A 27,391-nucleotide genomic window follows, 5' to 3' on the forward strand; every position below is an offset into this window, starting at 1 on the left:
AAAATTAGATAAAATTTTATCCCTAATTGGTATAAAAGCCTACGTAGACAGACAGTACACGTTATTTAACTTCAATATAAGATTCAAATTTGTTCCAAATGTGATTGTTTGGACATAAAAAGGGAGTTGAAAGGTAGTAAAATGAATCGATCAACCAGTGATAGGATACCATTGTTAGGTATTTGACTAGAGCTTTCTTATCAAGTTATCATTGAGTGGCCATCATGGACTTTTCAACTCCCTGCCCCTGGCAAAGTAATAATTACGTACACTATGCATGGATAACGAAATTGCAGTTGTATGCTGTAACAAATCATGTAAAGAATTATCCATTATGAATTACTTTTCCCCAAACGAGATTAATCAAAGATTCGGCGTTAATACTTACTCGGCAATTGAAGTTACAGTTACACGTAACTGTACACATTGATGAGCAAGACCTTAACATACAATGCGGACATATTTATAGTTATTACAACATAATTGCAAAACTAATGTGAATAAAACCACTCTAGGAATTTGATCTTCTGAAGAATCAACTTCCCTCAAAGCTTAAGTTTGCATAAACTTTGGAATGGTTTAACACTTTAACATCATCTCTAACAGATCTAAACGAATTCCGTGCTTGTGCAGTAGAGCACAAACATGAAAGAGTGTAAATATAGAGGCTCCTACCAAACTAAGTGATAGTAATGTATATCTACGCAAGGATGCAACTTGACAGAAAAGAATGTTGCCTCAACAACCATTTTGTCACTGAATTGCTACTCTAAGATCTTCAGACAGCTTTTCTGCTTTTGCAATAGCCTCTGACAAACCAAAAAGCTTTTACTTTGGCATACAACCAAAGTGATATGACTTACAGAAGCCCAGTGAAGATAGGACTCTGTTTTCTGTAGCCCCAAATACTTGTCTGCCAAAAGATTAGCTCTGTATTTTCGTCTCCAGCTGATGGTTTAATTAGTAATCTTAATTCTCAACTCTTCTTTTGAAGCCTTATACAATACAAGCCATACACAGTTGATCACATGGTTCTCAGAAATCCACGAACTTGAACTAGGAAGCTATTGAGATTTTTCCTAAATCTCTGGTAATTTATTCTATCAAGGGAGGAAGAAAGCTGATTTGCACTTGTTAGTGTGTGCAATGCATTTGCCAGCCTAGATTTGAGTGTTGCATTTGGTTGTCTCTCTATCAATTCATTCCCCAATCTCTGTAAAGAAATTTACCCAAGTATTCTCAGGAACTATTTATAAAATAGAGGGGGGAAATCATAATAGGAATTACTAGAATATATTGAACAACAGTGTATCATGACTCATTACAATTTTCTAAAAACTGAAGTTTGAATTCCCCCCAAAAAAAACATAGGAATATAAGCTGATTCATAATGGAGGTTCCTTTTTGGAAAAGTAACTCAACAATAGACAATAAATATACTGAAAGTTTTTCGTTGAAGGAATGCATACTGATTTGAAATGGATTTAGATAGACATTGAACAAAAATCTTAAAAACATATTCCTGGTATGAAAAGTAACTTGCATATTCACCATTGAAGAGAATAAGCAACATTATGATCATTTACAAAACAACTTTTTATACTAGTTCAAAAATGTTGGCCATAAAAATTTAAGAAAGCAGGTTTCTAATTGAGAAAATTTGCTTTGAATTTTTTACCAAATGCAAGTCAGAGATGCATACCTGATACAGGCCTTGCTCACACAGGATTAATGGAAGGAGAGCATCTGCCGCAACACTGATTAGATCCGAACTGAAATAAAGAGTAATACTATTAGTCAATCACAATGTGATTTCGCAACAGTGTTAGCTAACAAGTTAAATGGCCTTTTAGTAACATTATACTGGGAATTAGTAAACAAGGTACTTGTGTGGAAATGTTTTTGCAAGTTTAAATTAAATCATCCAAATTTTTTTATAAAATACATATGAAATAAATAAAGCATGTGGGTGTGCTCTAAAGATGTCACAGTGTTTGATATACCCATTCATTTGATACGCCCACTATATGTCTAGCTATACTATATGATAATGAATGTTGGACTTTTAAGGGATAGCATGAGAAAAATGTGACCCCGTGAGAGTAACAGAAATAAGAATGTTATGATGGATGTGTAGTCACACAAGAAAGGACAAGATACCGAATGATTATATATGAGAAAAGATTGGGATAGCACCGATTGAGGAGAAATGACAAAATAAATTATAGTTTGGACACACACAAAGGTCACAAGAGGCACAACCGCACCAGTTAGAAGAATATGGGTCCATTTGTTTAAACTTAAAAAAGTGATTTTTTTAAGAAGCAGATAGAAGTTGGTTCTTAAAAAAAAACAGAAAACTATTTTCTAATAAAAAATGCTTTTCTTATAAAAAAAAAAAAAAGGTGGTTTTAAACAAACAGGTCCTATATTACATGGTTAGTAATCCTATGAAAAGGAGTAGGGGAAGAGCAAGAAGGGCCTTGGAGGAAGTTGTCAAAGGAGATCTTATGGCAAACAATATTCCTGAAGCTTTGATTTTTAACTGAGTCGAATGACGTTGTGTGATCCATGTAGCCAACCTTACCTAGAGGGATAAGACTTTGTTGTTGTATTCATTTGAAAAATCAATCTCTAATAGACTCCCAATTCAAAAGATCTATTTTATTAAAATACAAGAGTTACAGACTGAATCTGCTATCCCCCTTTCCAGAGCCAAGCTCTGAACAACAATCTCAGAAAACTAGAATATGATCCCCTAATAGACTCCCCATACCTTTAAAATATTCTCCTCCAACTTCCTAGAATTTAGGATAACAGAATGAAAAACTTCCTAGAAAAGAAAAACTTGTAGATAATCAGAAATTTGGAATAAAATGATAACGGATAAGAACTTCCTTCACAGACAACACCTAAATCTATTGTTTTTTATTCCTCCTACTCCTAGAGTAGACTCTCCAAACCTTGGGCTGTCTAGTCTGCCTTACTAGTTGGGCTTCTATCAATCTCCTGCCAAAGGAGTAGAGGGGGAGGGGGGAAGATAAAAAATGACCTGCTGAGTGGCGAATGCAGTACATATATTCAAGTCACAGTGACTAAATTATCCATATTGTTTTTTATATGGCTAAACCACCCCACTCTCAAGGTCCATACCATGGTCGGGCTTGGTAAAATAGGAAAGAAAAAGGGGGAAAAGAATTTCCTTTGCATTCTCACCTGTAATCCTCAAAAAGGAGTAGCTGCAGCAATGAACGAAGGAAACGGTTCAAAAGACCTTCCTGAACATTCCCACTCGAATCCTTATGACCCACAGTGTGGGCACCCAAGCCTATATTACCACTACCAGTCTCCTTGTAGTGGTAAGAAGCAAGAGCTTGCAGAGCTCTCAGACACTTACTAACCACATCTGCATCCTGCAAAATCAGTAAAGGATATAGTTCTTAGCCATAAATTCTAAGCACAATCATAATTACCAATTGGGGGAAAAAGAAATTGATTTGGGAACTGTAGTACACAGTGGAGAAATTTATTTAGGAGACCGGAAGAGAATGCTAAACTATTGAAAAACTCCTCAAGCTTAGAAGTTTCTCTGTGTCATTGTAGTTTCTCACTGCTTCGATCATATATTAATGATTATTAAAGAAAGGGCACATTCCAAATATCACCTGATGGTGAAGACCAAAATCAAGGGTTCCAAGTATATGAGCAAAGGCTTCACTATTTAGTTGTGCAAATGTTTCAGGATAAACCTCCAACATATGCGACAGGAGAGAAAAATACTGCAAATAAGTTATACAGTATCAGCTTTGGTTGAATGACAATCAGTCTGGTATTATTTCCACAGAGCACAGGAATATCTTACATCGTGACAAAGTTTGGGATATTTCAGGAGGTCCATAGAAATCAATGGTGTGACCATATGAAGACCAAAGTAAACCACCTGCAAGACCCATGCATTAGATATTGACCATCAAACTTTACATGGAACAGGTAAATGTAACCTTGATATGACCTGAGATATGTTAGTGCCTTGGGCTTCAATCGAATCTGATGAGAAATCAATCTGCCACATTAAGAATTTTTCAGTTAAGTTGCACCTATGTTAAGTATGTGTATGAGAGACAGGTAATATCTCTCCAACTGCTAGTCTAAATAATTTACGAAAAAAATCCTTACCATGTCTTTAGAGCAAAGACTTGAGAGAAGTTGAAGAAGAGCACGTAAATCTCTATACTTATCTGTTTTAGCCTCACTAAGTAAGCTGCTTGAAAGACTTAGTGATATCTGAAAAATGAGCAAATGGAATTTGAGGGAGAAATTTATTAAAATAATGAAAAAGAGAAAGTGAATTAGCGATAACTATGGGATTTGTTCACAGAAAACAATAATATATTGACTTTAAATAATATGATTAAAACAATTATATTGTTGGCTCTTTGCACCCCTTATGCTTCACACTAACTGTTGAAGATGTAATCATTGACTTCTAAAGATTTTCCTTTCCAACTGTCTAACCTCAAGATTTGTATATGGTTTGAACCAGATAAAAGCTTCAATAGTATAACTCTTTTAAGAAAAAAAATATCCATATTGAAGAGGGAGTTTGAGGGCACTACTTAGAAGTGCTCATTCCCCAAGATAATAAAAATCCCTTGATAATTCAATTTTATGATAACAGCTAAATGCACCCAAACAATTTAGAAAAATGGAAGCCACAGAGGAAACAAAACAATCTGAGGTACCAAAAAGAAAGTTAAACTAGGCAAAATTTTCCTCCTGACCCAAAGTATTTTCCATATAAAAAGCAACCTAATTGATAACAGAAATTTACCTTGCCAATATTGTGAGATGAATACAGCTGAAGCAAACGCATGCAAAAATTAACAACAGCAGCAGTTTCTTGGGCCTCCAAGTATGTAATTTGTCCATCAATCCAATCAACTACAAATTTAAGTAGCAGGTAGACAACTGCAGACTAAACAATAAATACAAATAAGAACAGAATAGCAAGATGTCAAAAACTTGGAAATTTTGACACATTTGTCAAACTGAATAAATAAAATCAAATAATTATAAGGAATAAATCTAACTAAGAAAATGGGCGATTTAGATAATATAAGATGTTTAACAAAAGTATAAGTCATATAAATCACACTTCTGTCAAGAGCATCGAGGATATTATATAAGTTTAAGATAATGATAAATGTGAATGCTACCTCATGTTTATACACTTCAAGAAAAACTAGTATGTGATTCATTACAGAGAATCCTAGATCATATATAGCCTTCTGTGTCCGAGGTTCGGAAGCACTTGCAGCTCCACGTAGCCGTTCTAACATGCAGCTGACCTACAGGACATCGATGATGTTGAGGAACTATTTTCATACAAACATTAGAATGAAATAAATGCTCAGGCCCTCACCGAAAGGAGAATATCTGGTTGCTGGGCAATACTTTTAAAATTACTCTTGCTGGATATCTCCACTATGTATGTTGCAATAGGACCCATGAGATTTCTTACATACCTTTAAACAAAAAGAGACAAAACTTTTACAGTGTCATAAATTTTGAAACTATAGCAAAAAGGAAGTTGAAGGAAACACTCACTGACTAGATGCCTCTGAATTTCTTATGCCTGAAGCCGAACGAACAAGCGTTTGTGCAAGAGATCGCTGAAGCAAGAAACTGATAACAGTTAGACAACAACTCATAGCAACAAAGTAGCAGGTGGGTAGAGTTAATAAGGATGTTACCTGGTGAGCAGTGTCCAACAAGAGCAAAGTCTTTTCAGTGGAAAATACAGTTGCTAGTTCACGCCATGAATTCTGCAAATAATATCAGAAGTTCAAGACAATCAAGATCTGATAACATAGAAAGCTGGTAAAGTAACAACCAGAATAAAAGATGAAAGGTTACTGCCAACTGGAAGTTGGAAAACAACCATTATTTTTATAATAAATGGGAATTTGATCCTTTGTATGTCCAAACACTTATAATATTGCATAAAGCCAATCAAAAACATGAATATATGATTAAGAAATTATCTAAAGCAATAAACAATTAAAACATTACAGAAATATTATTTTGAGAATTACTCCATTACCAAAAGTCGTTTCAGACTACTTTCCAGTTTTCAGGGAGAAATGGAATTTTGAATACATCAAGCCTATAACAACTAAACAATTATAAAAAAACCTTGGAGTCTATAAGCACCAAGTAAACAATAAGAACAACCTCTGTGCTGGCTTGACCATAAAGTTGCCATGCTTACTTAAGACCACATCAGAACTACAATGCATTATTGGATCTAGGTGCTGAAAACCCTTATAAAACTATCAAGGACATTGACAGACACATCATGGAGACATGGACCTTGTGTTTGGAAATCTATATCACCCAAGGAAGAATCCATGTGGTGTTCAAGAGAGGGAGAGCATAGTACCCCCCGAGAACCCATTTGGAGCTAAGACTGCTAAGTAACCAACTGTAAGGCAAGTTGGACTACATTTTTGGAGCATGTGAATTAAAATTGTATCAATGCAACATCTAAATATGATATGAGAAAAAATGGATTGGCAGATGCTGATAATAAGCACAATGGAAGGATATGATGCTTTTTACATTTCGATAGATCATTTTGTCATCATTATACAGTGATGAAAACTTTTAAGTCTATCCTAGCAAATAAAAGGAACAAAGTTTGCTTGTTTATGAGCTCAAGAACTTGGAACATACTATTATTATAAGCAACTACTTACCAAACTTGAATCATCCATTAATGAGGAAAAAAACATTTTAAAATATGCAGAACTTTGATGAGTTTTGTCAATTTAATGGTACACAAATAAGTATTGACTCACCAGAGTAACAAGGTGGACACATATATGCTTTTGCTGAACCAGCGAATGAAGTAACTGGTAACAAGTGAGTCCCTGGGTAGAAATGCATTGCATTAAGCACAACCACAAAGCAACATGGTCTGCCATTTATTCCAATATCTTTTACAGAATACAGATAAACTTGCACTTGCAGAGCTTATAAATTGAAATATTAAATTTCAAAAGAAAAAAATGGTAAAGAAAAAGATGCATATTAAATCAAGCAAACATAAATGTCTAGGGTGCCAATCCAACATTTTCTGACATAGTCTTAGAAGATTTTTTTTTTTTTGATCGGCAAACAATAATGATTATATTACTTGAGTACCAGAGGTACCAAAATATACAGATTAAGTTAGAAGCCACACAAATGGTTCCACGCAAACCACAGGTTGGTCAAGCTCGGAACCATTGCCTAGCTAGAGAGGTGACAATAAGGTGTAACATTCAATTAACATAGTCTTAGAAGATGAATGCATTTGCCCATTAAGTTTCAGATGTTTCAATTTAGGCTCCTTTTGGATAATAATTTTGATTTAGAATTGCATATTTAATTCTAATTTTGTCATTAAAAAAAAGGTAGAAGTGTAGTTAGTTCATAATCTTAGAACTTTTGAAAGAATTTTTTTGGAAAAGTTTGTTTTAGATTTCATCTTAAATCAATTGACATTAAGTGAAGTTGCCCAAAAGATATATAAGCTGCACCTCAAGAATTGAGGTAGGCGATGTGGAACTTTCCAACATGGGGCTCCAAAAATGTCTGCTAGAACGGGCGAACCTACCAAAATAAGCTATTTACCAAGATGGGCTATATGCTCTAATACCATGTTAGATTTCATCTTAAACCAATTGGCATTAAGTTAAGTTGTCCAACAAATATATAAGTTGCACCCCAAGAATTGAGGCAAATGGTGTGGGACTTCCCAATAGTTTGAATACATGAAAATATTCAATAATATCTTAATCATAAGTTAAAGACTTAAAAAATCTTAGAATTATATAGTGTATCCAATGATATCTATATTGTCTTTCTTAGAGTGTGGGTTTGAGCCTAACATAACCCTAAAAGCTCGCTCATAGGGTGAGGGTTGTCCTCCACTTATATACTTTATATTGGCCTTATCTCTAGTCAATGTGAGACTTGAATTTTTTTCAACACACTCCCTCACGCGCAGAGCACTATTGGGCTTGGTGCATGAATGGCATGGTGGGTGGCCCGTTTAATGGATCTAGGATAGACTTTGACATCATTTTAGAGTATGGAATTGGGCCTAACTCAACCCCAAAAACTAGTTCATAGGGTGAGGGTTGTCCCCCACTTATACACTTTATATTAGCCTTGTCTCTAACCAATGTGAGACTTGAGTTTTTCTCAACAGTCTTCAATATCTTAGAATTAATCATATTGTTTTAGAAATACAAGGAGATAATAAAGAGAAAAGAGACTTTGAATACTATTTACTTGTATACTATGATAATTTACAACAAGATTAAATGTGATAGACCCTTAAAACACTCATCCTTATTTATACTAATAATCCTAATTAAATAAGGAAACAAATCACAATATTAGAAAACATGGAAACAAAGAAATATCAATATTCTTAAAATATTTTAAGATATAACATTGATACTATTATGAGATATTTCAACAAATATCTTAGAGATTATTTCTTAGGATTAGTTTTCCTATTTTCTTAGTTTTCATATTTCCTAATATCTCGTGATTCACTTCCTTCTTTAATTAGGATTATGATTAGCATAAATAATGGTTGGTGTTTTAGGTTTTATGAACAGACACATCATATTGTAATACAACACAATACAACAACAACAACAACAACGCCTTATCCCACTAGGTGGGGTCGGCTACATGGATCAACTTCCGCCATAATGTTCTATCAAGTACCATACTTCTATCCAAATCATTAAGTTCGAGATCCTTTTTGATAACCTCTCTTATAGTCTTTTTGGGTCTTCCTCTGCCTCGAATTGTTTGCCTTCTCTCCATCTGGTCTACTCTCCTCACTACAGAATCTACCGGTCTTCTCTCTACATGCCCAAACCACCTAAGTCTATTTTCCACCATCTTCTCTACAATAGGCGCTACTCCAACCCTCTCTCTAATAGCTTCGTTTCTAATTTTATCCTGTCGAGTCTTACCACACATCCACCGCAACATCCTCATCTCCGCTACACCTACTTTATTCTCATGTTGGCTCTTGACCGCCCAACATTCTGTTCCGTACAAAATCGCCGGTCTTACCGCAGTCCGATAAAACTTTCCCTTTAGCTTGATCGGTACCTTTGCATCACATAACACCCCCGATGCTTTTGTCCATTTCATCCATCCTGCTTGAATGCGATGATTCACATCCCTTTCAATTTCTCCATCATCCTGTATTACAGACCCAAGATATTTAAACCGTGTGACTTGAGGGATAATATGGTTTCCTATTTTCACCTCTGAGTTAGAAACCCTCCTTCTTTTGTTGAACTTACATTCCATATACTCCGATTTGCTTCTGCTTAGGCGAAAGCCATGTGTTTCTAGAGCTCGTCTCCAAGTTTCCAACCTCTCATTCAACTCCTCCCTCGACTCTCCAAGGAGGACTATGTCATCTGCAAAAAGCATGCATCTCGGCGCTATCTCTTGGATTTGTTCCGTGAGGATATCCAGAATTAAGGTAAAAAGGTAGGGGCTAAGGCTTGACCCTTGATGCAAACCAATTGTGATGGGAAAATCGTCTGACTCTCCACCCTGTGTCCTAACACTAGTCGATACCCTATCATACATATCTTGGATAGCTCGAATATATGCAACCCTAACCCCTTTCTTCTCTAGAGCTTTCCACAAAATCTCTCTAGGCACTCTATCATACGCTTTCTCCAAGTCAATAAAAATCAAGTGCAAGTCTTGTTGGTCCATGCGATATTACTCCATCACCCGCCGTAATAAATAAATCGCTTCCATGGTCGACCTTCCCGGCATGAAACCAAATTGATTCTCAGTAACTTGAGTCTCCTTTCTTAATCTCCGTTCGATCACTCTTTCCCATAATTTCATGGTATGACTCATGAGCTTGATTCCCCTATAATTTGCACAATTTTGTATATCCCCCTTGTTCTTATAGATTGGCACTAACGTGCTTCTCCTCCATTCCTCCGGCATGCGTTTTGACCTCATAATTTCATTAAAGAGTTTGGTGAGCCACTCAAGACCTCTATCTCCAAGAGTTTTCCACACTTCAATAGGTATGTTGTCTGGCCCCACCGCCTTACCGTTACTCATTCTTTTCAACGCTTCCTTTACTTCCTGTTTCTGAATCCGACGATAGTACTTATAGTTCCGGTCCTCTTCTCTTGTGTCCAGACTGCTAGAGTCATATCCATATCCATCATTAAATAAGTTGTGGAAATACGCCTTCCACATTTCCTTGATATCTTTTTCATGCACTAAGACTTTGCCTTCTTCATCCTTAACACACTTTACTTGATCCAAATCTCTAGTCTTCCTCTCTCTACCCTTAGCAAGCCTATATATAGATCTTTCTCCGTCCCTGGTGCCTAGAGCTTGGTATAGTCCGTCAAAAGCTTGGGCTCTTGCCTCACTCACCGCCTTTTTGGTTTCATTTCTAGCTATCTTATACTTATCCCAAGTTTCAGAATTTCTACACCTAGACCACTCCTTGAAACACTCCTTTTTTACTCTAACTTTGCTCTGAACGCTTTCATTCCACCACCACGATTCTTTACCCCTAGGTCCAAAACCTCTAGATTCACCCAACGTCTCTTTAGCCACTTTAATAATCTCTTGGGACATCTTGTTCCACATATCATTTGCACTTCCTTGTGATTGTCCACACCATCCCTCCCATATCTTTTGTTGGAAGATTCCTTGTTTCTCACCCTTCAAGTGCCACCATTTGATCCTTGGTGCTACCATAGGACTTCTTCTCTTTGCCCTATCTCTAATTCTTACATCCATAACCAAAACTCTATGTTGGGTAGTCAAGCTCTCTCCCAGGATAACTTTACAGTTCAAGCAATACTTCCTATCAGACTTCCTGATAAGGAAGAAATCTATCTGAGAACATGTCCCTCCACTTTTGTAAGTGATAAGATGTTCCTCTCTTTTCTTAAACCATGTATTGGCTATAGAAAGATCCAAAGCCTCCGAAAACTCCAAGATGGATTTACCCTCCCCATTCATCTCCCCTAGGCCAAAACCCCCATGCACCCTCTCAAAACCTCTAGCCACGCTACCTACATGTCCATTGAGATCCCCTCCTAGGAAAACTTTCTCTCCTTGGGGTATATCCTGAAGTACCCCTTCTAGATCCTCCCAAAATTTTACCTTAAAGTGTTCTGCTAACCCAACCTGAGGTGCGTACCCACTAATAACATTAAAGGTGTCCTGTCCCACTACCAATTTTAAGGCTATGATACGATCTCCTACTCTTCTTACATCCACGACATCCTTCTTCCACTCCTTGTACACAAGTGAATATTATATAGTCTCTTTTCTCCCTCTTCTCTCTTACCATACGTAAAACTCCATAATTCCAACAATGCCTATTGTGTAGAATCAAATTGATCATCACTAATAACTACCACCTATAATATATTTACATAATATGATCAAATATATTCACATAGTGACCATTAAAATAAATATGCATGTAAAGATTGTAATTAAGAACGTATGAATTTGCATATATACATCACATTAGTAATAAAGATGAAAACTAGGTACACAACCATGTGCAAAATACTTCATTTAAAAGAGGATGTCCAAAATCGTTAAAATGATAGAAATTTTAAACTCAAACCTGTAAGTCCTTTTCCCCAGGATATGACGTAAGTGCGATGAAGGATATCCGGACAATAATATCAAGAACAAGTTTCCCTTGGTTATGTTCTCCAAAGAAACAAAGCAAAGCCTTTTTTGAACTATGCTCATGATGATGACCTGAATCTAAGATTTTCTCTCCGATTCCATCAGAAGACATTAGATATGTACGAGACCACCTTGCAAGGAACCATATAATTGACTGCATATAGAATAAATTTAAAAGGGATTGGGAAGTAAAACAGTACCTCGTAAGAAAAGAATTTCAGAAGTTCCAAAGTGCAGTATCATATTCAAAATCAAAATGACTGAATTTAGCATACTTAATCTCCAAATAAGACCATAATTTAAAACACTTAACCAGTAAAAATGGCATCTAATGGTGAACACAACCAAATATGACCAAGGGTAATATCTTTTATTAGTTTTTAAAAGATTTGCAAGTTGTTTACCTAAAAGAACTCTACAAAAAATAGTGCACTACATCATTAGTATGGTAATGTTCTGTAAATACAAAACTTTTAGAATATCCATCTCCCAAAAGGTTGTCAAATCGAGATTCAAATCATGAATCGCCAAGCTAATTTTTGAATCGTGAATCATAATTTGCATCAAGTCATAAGATTCAGAAACAAGGAAAAATTACTTCATATATATCATATAGATGATTCATTTTTTTTATCGGCAAAAATATATATATATATAATTGAAAATGAAGTACCAGAGGTACTGAGTACATAGGTAAAAGCCATATAGATGATTCATGATTATAGTGTTCAATATGAAAAATTTAAAACAGAAATTGGTAAAATAACTTAAACAGAAGTCTTGTAAAACAAAATTACAAAATTATTAGTTATGTCTGAGTTTGTAAAGCCTTTATTTTAGAAGAATGGAAATGAAGCAATTAATAAATAGCTAAATCGAGTACATGTATAGAATGAGTGAGTGAATAATCAAATAGTACAAGTCTTATCTTCAATTCTTTTTCCATGAGAATTGGTGAAAGAAAAGTAAAAGAAATAATAATAATAATGAACTGTTGAATCATGTGATTCTTATCAATGATATCAAATTGCAGAAATTCATTCATGTATCGTAAGATACAAAGTCATTTAAGATTCATCTTATGATACAAATCGGTAGGTAGCCGAATTGTGAAATGTAAGATTCTGATAATTATTTCTACTACTGAAATAAAACAAGAAAACAACAATAGCAACACATTCAGATTTGATGTCTATACTCTATAACAGACATTTAAAATGAATACCGTAGGAGGTAAAAGAGCCAGACTAACATATGCAAGATGGAAATGAATAAATTGAATTACCTCCATAAGCCGGGGACTAAAAACTGATGCTCTCATTTCTGGACTGAGGCACTGCTCAGCAAATTTTATGATTGAGCTGCATTAATGCATAAAGAACATGGTTTTACGGTTGCAGAATTGGATCAGACATGATGTCCAATGCAAACTTTGACATAAGGAATTGCACTAAAGAATTAGCACAGTGTTACCATGATTCAACTCTTCAATATCCAAGGAAGAACTCATACCAAAGAACAGCTCTTTAACTCAAACAAAGTTTTCAGGCTAACAGAGTAACAGACATGTATGTGCTCACAGACAAACAGATATCGTAGACAGGCATTATAATTCTTGCAAAGCTAAGCCTATAAGACATTTGCCACATAATCCACCATTTTGTCTTGCTCATCAAATTTCATATTAATAAGAAACTGCTTGTACACCATTGACATAGAGTAATGTTAATTTCAATACTATTTTTTACTAACATTCTTTGCAAGAACTCAAACATCAGATTCCAAAACAGAAAAGCATAAGAAAATAATTTACCTGGAAAGTAAAATAACAGGATGTTTATCTGCTTCAACAGCGTTAACAACAAACTGGGTTTGTATCGTATTAGGAACCTAAATACATGACATAACCTTAAATCAACAATGCACATTACTGTCAACTTACCAGAATAATAAGGGTCAAAGATGGAAATATAAAGGAAATGCACAAAATTATTTTCTGTCTAATGTGTATCAAACTGCCAAATTCATTATGGTAAATCTTGTCCCCCCCCCCCCCAAAAAAAAAAGGCATTTTTTCAAATAGAGTATTTTCTCTATTATCCCACAAGATTTACCATAAACGATTTGCCAGTTTGATACACAGAAAGGATTAAAAATGGAAATATAAAGGAAATACACAACTTATTTTTTGTGCGTATCAAACTACCAAATTGTTTTTAGTAAACCTTGTCCTCCCCCCCCCCCCCCCCCCAGCCGTTTTTTTTCAAATAGAGCATTTTCCCTTTATTATCCCACAAAAAAAATATACGCAGCACCAATGAACAGTTCTAAATGAAACATATAAAATATGGAGAAAATACTATTCACATACCAGCGGTAGTTCCCCCTCCCCTTCATCTGCAATTACATGACCAATAATCAGCAACAATGAATAAAGTTCTTCCAAAGTTTCAGTCAGGTCAATAATGCCCCTGCCCTACAAATGAAGTGAATAACGAGATATGGAAATAATTCACATGACTTGACACAAAATAATAATTATATATGGATAAGACAAAAACACATAGATGCAACAAATATACAAATACACACACAGAGAGAAGTCAGTCTGAGTGGTATGTGTTACTGTGTCAGTGTTATGATATTTTCTTATAGAACTTTAGATTTTGCATATTTCAATTTGTTTTACTGAGATACAACATTTCTACCCTATCAATAAGAATTATGCAGCATTCAGTCAAAGGAGAAACTAGTTATTATACAGTATATATTTAGACATCCAATTGGTGCAGAAAATGTTCTAGAATATAGCGTGGTGCCTCTGTTATGTGCATGTTTTCTGTTACAGGTTGGTGTTCATTATATTCTAGAATGTTCCTAAGTCAGTCAATATTCTGTTAGAATCTATTCTCAGTTAGTTTGCTGACTTGAGAACTCTGAATACATAACAAAAATATTCAATTTTATTTTCATAGAGATTTTCTCTCTCTCCTTACAGCACTTCTATATAGGATGCCTTCCCTTAGACCATCACACATCCTAAATGTCTACATTGCATATATTCGTGCTTTTCTTCATTTTGCTTTATTCACCTCCTGTAAACTGGTGCAAATTTACATTCTCCTTAATGAGAAAAAAAATCCCCCCAATTCTTGGCTCTCCAGCCCCCCTGGCCCACATCTCAATTTTTGCAATCTGAACTCATTTAATTTTGTATGGTCTGAATGATTACAAATATCAATTTTTTGCAGTATCAACAATTACCGATAACAATTTTTGCAGTCAGAACAATTACTGATATCAATTTTTGTGATCTGAGCAACTACTAATCTTTAGAAACGGGATGGGGCTGAAAAGCAGATTTATATGACAGATCTAAAATATCCATCCAAGAAAGATAACCTCCATAACAAATATAAAGAGAAATACTAACAACACATTTTCTAGCACGATCTTTACTGTTGGTAAAATTTTATTGGAATTTGCAAAATTACAAGTGAGATTCGTTAAATATTGAGGATGACTCACATCATTTTGTAAATTCCAATAAATAAGTTTTAACCAATAATAAAGAGTATGTTGCTAACATTACTCAAATATAAAACCAACCTGATTAAGGTGTCCAACCCGCTCTGAAAATACTCTTATGAGCAAAGGAATTGTAACATCAATAGAAGCTCTTGCAATAAGAGCATAGCAGCTTAACCTTTCATCCATGGCTGCAAAGACAGTATCATTTAAAAAAAGGAAATTCATCAAGCCCTAAAATGATATGTCTATTTGAATTTTTGGAGATGAAAAATTATAGTACTAAGTTTGTAATATTAGATGATATTTTCAAACAAGAACTGGATGTGTTTTAAAGGAAATCATCTGCATTAAATAAAATAAATGCGATTGAACTGTTGAAAACTATTGTAGCCCCTTCCTATTTAATATTTCAAAATAAAACCATAAGATTTCACTCCAATTAATATTAATATAGTACAAAAATAATGCAATGATTTTGAACTATATTTTGCTTCAAATTGCATTTTTTTTAAGTATTTTGTATGATATTGTTGCCCCCACTCTAGGTCCCTAGCCATTCCATTTCAAGTTCTAGTACTCTATTATTAGTGGAAAAGGGATTGAATTAATCAAGGAAGGGGCTACAACTAAAGGCATTTATGTGTGGGCCCTTGTCAAAGAGTGTGTGAGAGTGAGTTAGTAGCCTTTCAGCTCGAGTGGTCACTGTGTCCTAAAAATGCCTGGGCACTTTGAACTCATGACCCCTTTGCTTATACTCTAACTTATTTCTAACCCACCAAATACCGATGTAGGGCTTGTTCTCCAACACTTCCTCAACTCCAGCTAGCTTGGTCCAATTCTAACTTATCTTCAATTTTCAGCTTTGGCTTGTACTTCAAGTTTGGGTCTCAAAGGCCGCACTTCCTACTTTCATTTTATTGCCTAAACTTGTGCTTCTTTTTGTTGAGTTTTAGAAGCTACAGGTCTGTCTTCACTTGCTGAGCTTTTTTATGGTCGGGTCTTTCAATTTTTTTATACTCTTCTTTTATTTGGGCTTCAGTTCTTCCCTTACATATAGGCTCATATACTATATATCATTTAACTTGTTTCTAACCCACGAATGTGGCACTCGCTTGTACTCCAACAAGGCATCAATGACCATGCAATTTTAGCACATTTTGACTTTAAATTTTCACAAGTATTAAACAAAAACCACTAAACCATTTTCGGCAACAACTTTTCATTTTCAGAACTAAATTGAGTTCTCAACCAAGCCCTGTCTAATCACATATTCACATTATAAAGTAGGAATCTGTCTGCTGCCCACATCTGCTTTATTATCTAGTCTGTATTTTTTCTTCAATAGGGAAACAGCTTAAAGAAAATCCAGCAATGGCAAAGACAATATAAACAAGAACATAAATTACAATATAATGCTAGCATGTGCAAGGTTTATAATCTTCCTCATACCAGATACCGACGCATGAAGATAGTCTGAATCGCCCTCATCATTAAATGCTGTTGCAGAGGCCACTAAATAAAAAGAGAATTCACATTACCATAAGATAGTAGATGAGGAAAAAGAAAGCAAGAGGACAGAAAAAGACTGCATTATAGAAAGTTGCATATAGGTTTTACATCGTAGCTCGCATTCTACAATGAAACCAAAGAGATTGGCAGCAGCTTTTATCCCTTCGGATGGAAGCAAAGCATTCACATTGATAGTATTTATTGGCTGGAAAGAACAATAAATATAGCTCAGTGTAATCACCAGAACTAAACAAGCTTCAGAATTTTGATTTTACATTGAAGAAATGCTATTAGAGTTAGAAGAAACAGGCAATTGTTTCATATAGTTCTAGTTAAATGAATACCGTTAGAATGGCAGTCCAAGTATCCAATAAGACATCACGTGCTTCCCAGCTCCAAGTCTCCTCTTCTGTGTTACTAGTCATGAGGACTTTAATTACTTCAGACATCAACATTGACAAAAAAGTAAGAGTACCGATGGGCCTGAAGTATCAAAACAAAAAGTTTACTCACATCGATTTATTTCAACTCCCATTATGATTAACACCTAAAAATTAAATTATTATTACAATAACCTCATAGATTTTAGCAAACCCTCAAACACATAGGGGGTTGTTACATTTGCAATGGCCAATAATGCACGACAACCATCAAGCATCTCACTGAAAGAAACCAACATCAATTTGAGGGTCAAATATATAATATTAAAAAATAAACCTGTCACTTTTCCCATTTTGGGTGGGTGCGCAGGTAGTGGGGTGCATTCACATGTGCATTATGCAGATGAATGTCCTTCAAACCTGTCACTTTTCCCATTTTCAATAGCTTTTGAAACGGCATCTGGAGGATCTACCCACTCTATTATCCCGGATAAGAGCTGCAGAAGATGCTGCTCATGCATTTTTCCATCATCTAAATCAAGGCACAAACAAAGTCAAAGACCTCCCGGCTAAACTCCGGATTAGTCAGGATCTCTTTACCAAAAACCAAAAAAAAAAAGTCCAAGAAATTCAAATCAAGAATTTCGAATAACTTAAATTTATTAGGGGACATGTTGCAATGGTGATACAGAGAACTGAGTCCCTAAGGCCTAAGACTGATCAGGAGTGCTTTGAGCAATAACTAGTTATCCAGCAAAATTTAGCAGAACAGCTGTAGAGTAACGGTTTGAAAATTTTGATATTGAATCAACCACTGCAAAGGTAGTAATGAAGTTTTTCATACTTTTGAAGAAATATCCACTTCTAGAAGCCTAACCCTTATCACTATAGTCTCATTCCATGCTTTCCAGAAGATATCTCTCAGAAAAGATAAAGTTTGTGCAAGGACCAATTAATTTAATTGAACACTTTATCAAGAAAGATCTTACTATCAGTAAAAGTTGCTTGACATCTCTATCAAATCCATCCTTAGAAAAAACCATATATCTCATCACCAAGACAGGTAAAATACTTATCCACCTTTAGATTGTAATTCTATGAACATACAATTGGCATAAAAGAAGACGAGGAATACTCATACCAGAAAGAAATACAGCTCCTGTTAGAGAACAAAATTGTACAACTAGCTTTCGAGCAGAGACTGCAATAGGGCAGTCAAGCCAGTATCCTTCGCATGAAAATTTCAGCCTCAATGCTGCATATAAACTCAAAAGCCATCCAACATGACTGCTTAGTATTAACACATCATGCCAATCAGAACCAGGCTGCATGTAAGCATAAAAACAGAATGAAAGCCGATCCATGGGAGATTTAGTCCAAATTTCTAGTTATGACACCAATCAGTGTGTTATATTTCATTCTATCAAATGCCTGTAAATTGTTAATAAGCAAAACTGATTACCTGCACTAGGTGACATTCAGACCTTTTGAGAGAATCCCCATCTTGTCTAACTCCAGCAGAGAAGACATTTACATTTATTTTTGTTTCACTAGTATTGCTACGAAAATCCCAATTTAAAATTTGAAGCATGTGATCCAGTGCAGCAGTGCAAACTTTAACCTCTGGTACAGCAGAGTCAGATTCAATAATCCTGTTTGTGACACTTGAAGCAGCTTCTTGTGTCCAGCGGTAGAATGTCTATAATATAGGCAATATAAGAGGGGAAAAAAGGAAAAACTAATATTAATTAAGAAATAATTGTTAGTTCTAATGAAAAAACTTCAATTAACTTGGTAAAAGAAAAGTGAAAATAAATATTCAAAATTAGAAAGACCTTTAGGTAGTCCTGCTCAAGTGACCTCCTACACTGCTCATGAAATTCCCTTGGAAGGCCCATAGCACTTGAAGTAGATGGAGAAAATTCTGATACCTACAGATATTGAATATAAATCAAAAACTAAAAAACATATTTAACATCCAAAGCAATAAGCGAAATGGCAAAAATTTCTTAATCATAAAATATCTCATACCAATGAATCGAGGAATTTGATTCCAGCAAACTGCACATCTAAACCATGAATGCCCACAATAGCCTGGTTCACCTACAGTACATGAAATTGTCAGACATGCATGAAATGTGGATGTTTGGGAGCAAATAAAAAATCCTGAATGGATATCCTAACACAATCTTGCCTTACAGTTAAGTATAATATATTTACTACAAATTAATTATGAAGACTTTAATTTGTAGTAATTGAACTCTTAATTTTTTCATCACAAATTAAAGTCTTCAAAACTGATTTGCTCTTCATCCGTAAAACTGCAACACATAACTGATCCACTTTAATCATAAGGATTGAGATCTGCTTAACACTACTTACAAGGGTTTAGGTAATTTTTTGTGGAAAAAAAAAAGTTTGAAGTTAGATTGAGTCCAGAAATATGAACAGAAGGAAGAAAAGGAAGCAGACATGCAAAGAGTAATACTGAGACCAAAGCTGAAAGAAAAGAAACTACAAACAGAAACAAAATATTTTGGCACCTGATAAAAAAGAGCCTCCTTCTCTGCAGGTACAAACTCAAGCCTAGAAATACAAATATTTTTATCAAACAAACTATAAGAGAGATAAATCCATAACCATAAAACCTTATCCAATATTGATATGCAACAATATAATCTCAGTAAGAAGTTCAGCCATTGGATATGATCTCAACAGTTTCATATTAAATGCCTTAGCCTACCCTAGACACATTATTAGGGTTTCAGGTTTACATATTATAAACAAAGTTTTTACTTTCATTTGATAGATAAATAATTAATACTTTGTTGATTGCCATCATAAAATACCTGTACCCCTAAACGCCAAATTGAGGTTATTCCAAAGATCAAGAAGTGAAATGCAACATAAACATCAAAAGTGATACATATGACCGAAAGAGCATTTAACTTACTAATCATCAACACAGCAACAACCAAATGGAAATGTAAAAAAATCTCAAAAGTTGGAGAATTCATTAATAGTTTGATTGATTAAAAAATATAGTACTTTTGTCGCTTGCTTGCTCATCTTCTTGTTATCTACTGCACGAATGCATGTTTAGACCCTAAGCAGGAAAACCCAAGGCTTAAAAACCAAACCCAGAAACAAATCTACAAAAAGGAATAAACTTAACCAAACTTTACAGTGGCAACAAAGCAATTGAAAACCTCTTCACCGATTTTTTTTTGGTCAGCAAAGATAATATTATTTATATAAAATGCAGTACCAGAGGTACTGATATACATATATATTATACCTTACTGCTGGTTCCACAGTCAGACAATCCTAGTCTAAAGGAGAACCAAAGTAAGGAATAAATGAAATATACAGATGTTGCCCTGCAAACTGTTCTAGTCTCTACTGATACAGAAACCTTGACTAATACTACTTGACCATTGGTTAAAGTGGATTGTGAAATCTTTTTCAAAACCCCTTAGCCAAGTCTAGATGAGGAATGTAGCATCTTCAAGCAATTTATTAGCATTGAAGGTTGCATTAGAGAACACTATGCTGTTTCGGAGCTTCCAAATAGACCATGTTAAAGCTAACCACCAGCAGTGCCATCTTTTGAACCTTACACCATCCACTTGAACACCTATGTGTTGAAGAAAATGGTTTTTTGGACTTAGAGGAAAAGCACCTTGTAAGTGTAGCCATGACATGGTTTCCCACCAAAGGGGTTGGATTTTGCTGCAATGGAAGAATAAATGTGATGCACCGTCCTCTGTATTTCTGCAGAAAGGACAAAGCGTATCTGTGATTTGCACTTGCCTTCTCTGTAGATTTTGTCTAGTAGGTAGTCTGTCTCTAAGTAGCCTCCACCCAAAAACTGCTATTCTGCTTGGAATCTTTAATCTCCACAATTCCACAAAGCACTCCTCTTGCCTACCCTCAGCTGTCTTCTCCTGTAGCATTTGATATGTGTTACGTGTTGAGTATTGGCCTGTTGGGTCTGCACTGCACTCCCCCTCATCGGATCCTTATTGTTGTATGACCTTACCATCAACCTCTCTCATGAAATGATCCTTATTGCTGTATGACCTTACCATCAACCTCTCTCATGAAATTGACAGCCAAGTCAATTTCGCTGTCGAATAGTGACCTTCTCCAGGTGAAATTCCACTCCCACCCTCTGTCCTTATGACTTCCCATCTGACGAACAAGCTGATGCTGCTGTGATGATATCCGGTACAGCCTAGGATATTTTCCTGCCAGTGAATCCTCCCCACCTAGCCACCTATCCTCCCAGAATTTGACTTTGTCTCCACTTCGAACCCTCCATTTCATCCCATTATTGATAAGCTGCCCCTGGTGTGAATAAAGGAAAACCTTTTTTAAATCTCTCCACCAAATTGATTCATGAGCTGTTGAATTTGCATCCATCAAACCCCTCCAACCACCATATTTGGATTCTAATACCCTAGCCCATAGTTCTCCTTGGTTTTGCATGAGATTCCACTTCCATTTGCCGAGCAATGCAAGGTTAAAGTTGTTGATGTCCTTGATGCCCAAGCCCCCTTTTCTTTTGGTAAGCATACTACATCCCAATTGATCCAAGGAATCTTAGTTTGGTCAGCTGCACCTCCCCACATGAATCGACGTTGTATTCGCACCAGCCTATCCACCACTGCTTTAGGGACCCTGAAAAAAGAAAAGAAGTAGATGGGAATCGATGTTAGCACTGATTTTATTAATGTCACTCTCCCCCGAAAGATATATGTCTCTGTTTCCACTTTGCTAGTTTTCGCTCACATTTCTGAATAATGGAATCCCACATGTGCCTTCGCCTTGGGTTGGTCCCTATAGGTATACCCAGGTAAACAAGAGGAAAAGTCAGCAACCCACAATTCAAATATTTGGCTGCCCGTTGCTTCCATTGAGTCGTTACACCAAAAGCTCCAAAGCCACTCTTTGCAAAATTTATTTTTAGGCCTGACACAAGTTCAAACGTCCTCAGAATAGTTTTAATGGCCTTTACATTCTCCATAGTTGTCTCCCCAAAAAAGATTGTGTCATCTGCATACTGTAGGATACTAACATCCACATTGTTGGATCCTACCTTGAAGCCTTTATACAGATTTTCCTCCTTAGCTCTCCGCAACAGCCTATTCAAAGCTTCAGCTACCACATTAAATAGGAAGGGTGCTAGTGGATCCCCTTGCCTCAGACCCCTTTTAGGATAGAATTCAGCTGTAGGGCTACCATTGACCAAAATCGAAATAGACGCAGATTTCAAACACCCCGCAATCCATTTGACCCATTTAGAACTGAATCCTGTTCTTTCCAGCATATAGAACAGAAAATCCCAAGACACGGAGTCGTAAGCCTTCTCGTAATCTACTTTGAACACAAGGCAAGGTTTACTGCTTCTTTTAGCCTCTTCAATCACCTCATTTGCAATGAGGGCACTATGTAGTAGATGTCTTCCTTCAATAAAAGCAGATTGGGTCTCATCTACAATAAAGGACATCACCTTCTTCATTCTTTTAGCCAGCACCTTAGAGACAATCTTGTACATACAACCTATTAATGAGATAGGTCTGTAGTCATTCAAGAGTTGAGGGTCAGCCACCTTGGGAATGAAAGCTATGAAGGATGCATTGCAGCCCCTGGGGAAAACTCCATTAACATGAAATTCATCTAGAAAACGAAGAACGTCGGGTTTAATTAGTTGCCAGAACTGCTTGATGAATTTGAAGTTCATTCCATCAAGGCCTGGGCTTTTATCACTCCCACAATCCCATATAGTCTGTTTTACTTCCTCCTCTTGAAATGGCGCTATCAACATTTCATTATGTTGCTGGCTGATTGACTGAAAGCAGACTCCATCCAGTCTAGGTCATTGTTCATCTGCTTCTTGAAATCTTTTTGAAAAGAATGATCTTACTTCCTCCTTCACCTTATACGGGTCATCTACCCAAGTTCCATCAATCATGGCTCCCTTTAGAGAGTTGTGCCTTCGATTAGCATTCATCATCAAGTGGAAGTAGCGTGAATTGCATTCATCGATGACACCACTGTTATCGTCATTAGTTCTCCATCGTATCCTCGGCAGAGCAGCAATGTTGTTACCGTGTAAAATGCGACACTAACGAGATCCAATAGCCGTTGGAGAGGGTTTCGATCTCGCCAAGGAAGTCGATGGTGGAGACATCCTTGTCATGAATCCAACAGTTAATAAAATTTGTTAACTATGAGCCACTTACAAAGCTTGTCCACCGTAGCCTTTGCCGTACTTTAATATTTTTTTAAAAATTATTGATGCTTATTGAAAGTGAAAAAGATTTCAATAACAATCTTTGAATGTAAATAATTTATATGGATGCACTAGAGTTGTATCTGCACTGTAAGATTTTTACAATACAACAGTTTGACAAAATATCTCCAGCATCTGCACTTACTCCCACATCACACTCTGCCTCTGGTGATTCATGTTCTAAGATGGCATATAGCATCTCCTGCCCACAAAGCTAATCATTCAATTCAATGACAATCTGACATTCCTCCATTATCTTCATTGAAGAAAAAGACACAGACAAGCTAAAAGTTTGTAACAAAAAGAATCCAGTGTTCAATTATAAATGAGACAAGGTTGAATATGCATGCTATGTGTTCAGTTATGCTCTTAATAAAACTAAAAACAAAAACAGAATGCACTACTTACCAACCCCTTTTCATCAACTGAGTAGCCACAGAAGAAACCTTTGCTTGGACATAGCCATCAGGAGAACTAGCATGCTGCATGACATAGCATAGACAAAAACTGCAAGTAACAAATATTTAAAGAGGAATAAGTAACAACGGATCAAATAATAGCATGACAGAGTCTGATAGAGAGTTGTCTTGTAACTATCAAACAAGTGACACATTATAGAGATTTGGCTCCCAGCTCGAGCCAAGGATTTGGCAACAACCATACTACTTGAAGCTAAAGCAATTCATTTGGTAATCCATACATGGTTGCAAGTACCTTGTAGATGGATCAATTAGCAAACTTTAAGAACAAATGGTACACATACATCAACCATGTTTTACAGTCTTGATAAGCCCTTCTGAATTTTATTTTGAGATTTTGTATTTCTTTTAAGTATTCTTTGTGTTTTATTCAATTTTGCAGTCCATGAGCAAAATCCATTTTCCAGAAAGTTTGCTTCTTTTCCTTATCATAACTTCTCCCAACCACAAAGATTGTGTTGAACATGACATAAGAATCTCTGCTTTCTAGAACATGCTCATACGTGCAAGAAAGATGTTTAATTGTAAATTATATGAGCAAAGCCAATCATGATGTAAATATCAAAAACAGCACAGAAGTTAGTGGAATCAAAGTTACAGAAGACCTTATCAAGCCTCTCTTGTCATCAGCACTAAGAAAACCCCATTCTCTAATTGCTGCTTCTCGGATTGCTGCAGCCGCTTGAAACCTTGCAGTTGCCACTTGGGAATTTTCTGCATAGACAAAACCATTAGAGTATCAGCATGACCTAAACCAGAATAGTAAATACTAAATATAAGCGTATACTGTACCTCAAGTATTTTTACTTACTACAGTTAGGTGTTGTTAGTTTGTTAACTATAGTTAGTTGTCAGTTAGGATAGTTGACAATTCTCACTGTCAACTATATATACTCTTCTTATAACTGTTTTCAATTAGGTTGAATAACAATCCGTTTCTCAATCTCTCTCTTCTCTCTCTCTCTCACACACAGTTTCTCTGAATTGTAAAATGGTATACAGAGCTTAGGTCAAAACCAAGCTTTTTTCGTGGCTTCCGCATCGACTCCTCCTTCCTCCTCACCGCTGCCATCGTCATTGGCTAGTTCTTCCAAAATGTTCACGCAATCAATTTCTCAGAAGTTGAATGCAAAGAACTACCTTCTTTGGATTCAACAGGTGGGATCTGTTATTCATAGTCATCATCTTGAAGGCTACATCATTAATCCTCAAATTTCTCCTAAATATGCTTCGGTTGAAGATCGCAATTCAGATAAAGTCACCAGTGAGTATCGTGTTTGGTACGAATAGAATCAGTTTCTTCTTGTGTGGTTGTAATCCATTATTTCTGGTGAAATTCTTCCTCGCATTGTTGGTTGTCAATCGCCGTGGCAGTTATGGGATCGCATCCAATCACATTTTCAATCTCACTCACGCGAAGATTTGTCAAGCTTGCAATGAGCTTCGAAATCTCTCTTGATAATCGCTCCATCTCTTATTATCTTCTTCATGTGCAAAATCTAGTCAACGCGCTCAGTTCCTTTGGTGAATATTGAAAAAAAACCTAAGTTCCACATCGGCTAAAGATAGTACCAAGATAGAGTATATAAGTGGAAAACAACTCTTACCTATGAACTAGCTTTTGGGGTTGAGTTAGACTCAAACTCACATTCTAAGATGGTATCAGAGCCTATCCTAAATCCATTAACGGGTCACCTATCATATTATTCATATACCAAGTCCAAAATTGTTGGGTGTGAAGGGATGTATTGAAAAAAACCCAAGTCCCACATCGGTTAGATATAATGCCAAAATAGAGTATATAAGTGGGGAGCAACCCTCACCTATGAGCTAGCTTTTGGGATTGAGTTAGACTCAAACTCACATTCTAAGAGTGAACCAGTATCCAATTCTGAGCATCTTAATTTGATTCTTGATGGACTCCCTAATTAATATGAATCATTGATTTCACTCATCACTAGTAGATTTGATCCATTCTCTGTTGATGAAGTTGAAACTCTGTTGCTTGCGCGAGAGGTGTGTATTGATCATTCTCGAAAACGTGCTTTAGGTTCTATCAACCTAACTCAAAACTTAGGCTCGTTTACTCTTTCTTAAGGCTGTTTTGGAAGTTTGTCTCATGAAAGTGATGTTGTTTTCGAATCTGTGCAATCTGTGAACCCGAGAATTCTGAGGTACCTCAAGGGTACAGTTTCTTTAGGGTTGCATTTCAAGGCTGCTTCCCTGCAGCAACCCTTTCCTCTTCATGCCTATTCCGATGCATATAGGGCATCTGATCCTGATGATAGGAGGTCTACATCTGGAGCTGCTATTTTTCTTGGACCTAATTTGATCGCTAGGTGGTCCAGGAAACAGTCAGTGGTTGCCCGTTCTATTACAGAGGCAGAATATAGGAGCATGGCTCTCAGAGCAGCTGATATCACTTGGATTCAGTCCCTTCTTTTTGAAGTCAAGATCCTCACACCACTCCTGTCATTCTTTGTGACAATACCAGTACTGCTCCTTGGCTCATAATCCTGTTCTTCACTCTAGAACTAAGCACACGGAGTTGGATCTGTTCTTTGTCCGAGAAAAGGTCCTCACCAACCAGATCAATGTGGTGCATGTCCCTGCTCTTAATCAACTGGCAGATATTTTGACCAAGGTTTTATGTCCTGCTACTTTTCTTTTTTTTTTATCAGCAAAGATAAATCTATATATATATATTAGAGAAGTACCAGAGGTACTATATACAGAGTTAGTCACCATAAATATGGTTCCTCAATCAGGCAGCATAAGTCTGATTAGGAACCAAAATATGGAAAGAAAATACATGTGAAAGACATTCTTCCAACCCCTCATGAGCTTTCAGGGGCAGTATAAGTGTATACTGTACCTCAAGTATTTTTACTTACTACAGTTAGGTGCTGTCAGTTTGTTAACTGTAGTTAGTCATCAGTTAGGATAGTTGACAGCTCTCGCTGGAAACTATATAAACTTTTCCTTAACTGTTTTCAGTTAGGTTGAATAACAATCTGTTTCTCAATCTCTCTCTTCTCTCTCACACACACTTTCTCTAAATTGTAAAACTAAATACCAAACAAATTACAGTGTTCAGAAAGCAAAAACTTAAAAAGGGCATTTAATAGTGTATAATGAATAACAATGATTGACAAAAATGTTCCAAAACAAAAATAATCTACCTAAACTAGTCCGATCCCATGATTTGGTTGTGCTTTCATTTTCTTGAAAAAGCAGAAATTTACCCCCAAGATTTTTTTTTACATAAAAAAATGAGGGAAAGAAAGAAAACTGAAGCATGCATCTAAATAAGTGAAAATTATAATTTCTCAAGGTAATCATATCACTAAGAGATGATTTATTTTGAATTGAAATGCAGTATTAATGCTCCATAGCCTGCCTATATTAAAGAAAAA

The 27,391-nt window shown here is 36.0% G+C and overlaps 1 protein-coding gene across 4 annotated transcripts in view; it reads right to left on the reverse strand.

The window, feature by feature from the left end:
- Window positions 1-430: 430 nt before the first annotated feature.
- Window positions 431-27,391, reverse strand: part of LOC100804486 (exportin-4) — a 28,772-nt gene continuing 1,811 nt past the window's right edge. The window contains exons 3-32 of one of the 4 annotated variants that reach the window (XM_006577256.3): window positions 24,581-24,689; window positions 23,905-24,003; window positions 19,742-19,784; window positions 19,230-19,301; window positions 19,034-19,129; window positions 18,661-18,897; window positions 18,340-18,523; window positions 17,619-17,730; window positions 17,394-17,480; window positions 17,163-17,301; window positions 16,927-17,023; window positions 16,759-16,821; window positions 15,388-15,497; window positions 14,150-14,254; window positions 13,592-13,668; window positions 13,064-13,139; window positions 11,711-11,932; window positions 6,861-6,932; window positions 5,754-5,825; window positions 5,608-5,672; window positions 5,423-5,525; window positions 5,217-5,348; window positions 4,832-4,975; window positions 4,177-4,284; window positions 4,013-4,063; window positions 3,863-3,940; window positions 3,666-3,779; window positions 3,217-3,413; window positions 1,703-1,772; window positions 431-1,213 (exon numbers count right to left, since the gene is read on the reverse strand). In XM_006577256.3, the coding sequence (XP_006577319.1) occupies window positions 1,025-1,213; window positions 1,703-1,772; window positions 3,217-3,413; window positions 3,666-3,779; window positions 3,863-3,940; window positions 4,013-4,063; window positions 4,177-4,284; window positions 4,832-4,975; window positions 5,217-5,348; window positions 5,423-5,525; window positions 5,608-5,672; window positions 5,754-5,825; window positions 6,861-6,932; window positions 11,711-11,932; window positions 13,064-13,139; window positions 13,592-13,668; window positions 14,150-14,254; window positions 15,388-15,497; window positions 16,759-16,821; window positions 16,927-17,023; window positions 17,163-17,301; window positions 17,394-17,480; window positions 17,619-17,730; window positions 18,340-18,523; window positions 18,661-18,897; window positions 19,034-19,129; window positions 19,230-19,301; window positions 19,742-19,784; window positions 23,905-24,003; window positions 24,581-24,689 (3,323 nt within the window). In that variant the 3' untranslated portion in view covers window positions 431-1,024. Of the gene's footprint in view, window positions 1,214-1,702; window positions 1,773-3,216; window positions 3,414-3,665; window positions 3,780-3,862; window positions 3,941-4,012; window positions 4,064-4,176; window positions 4,285-4,831; window positions 4,976-5,216; window positions 5,349-5,422; window positions 5,526-5,607; window positions 5,673-5,753; window positions 5,826-6,860; window positions 6,933-11,710; window positions 11,933-13,063; window positions 13,140-13,591; window positions 13,669-14,149; window positions 14,255-15,387; window positions 15,498-16,758; window positions 16,822-16,926; window positions 17,024-17,162; window positions 17,302-17,393; window positions 17,481-17,618; window positions 17,731-18,339; window positions 18,524-18,660; window positions 18,898-19,033; window positions 19,130-19,229; window positions 19,302-19,741; window positions 19,785-23,641; window positions 23,699-23,904; window positions 24,004-24,580; window positions 24,690-27,391 lie in introns of those variants that run through there. The other 3 variants (XM_026127970.2, XR_003266544.2, XR_003266545.2) reach the window with 3 other exon arrangements.

Source organism: Glycine max, chromosome 3 (assembly GCF_000004515.6).
Source record: "Glycine max cultivar Williams 82 chromosome 3, Glycine_max_v4.0, whole genome shotgun sequence".
Classification (NCBI taxonomy): domain Eukaryota; kingdom Viridiplantae; phylum Streptophyta; class Magnoliopsida; order Fabales; family Fabaceae; genus Glycine; species Glycine max.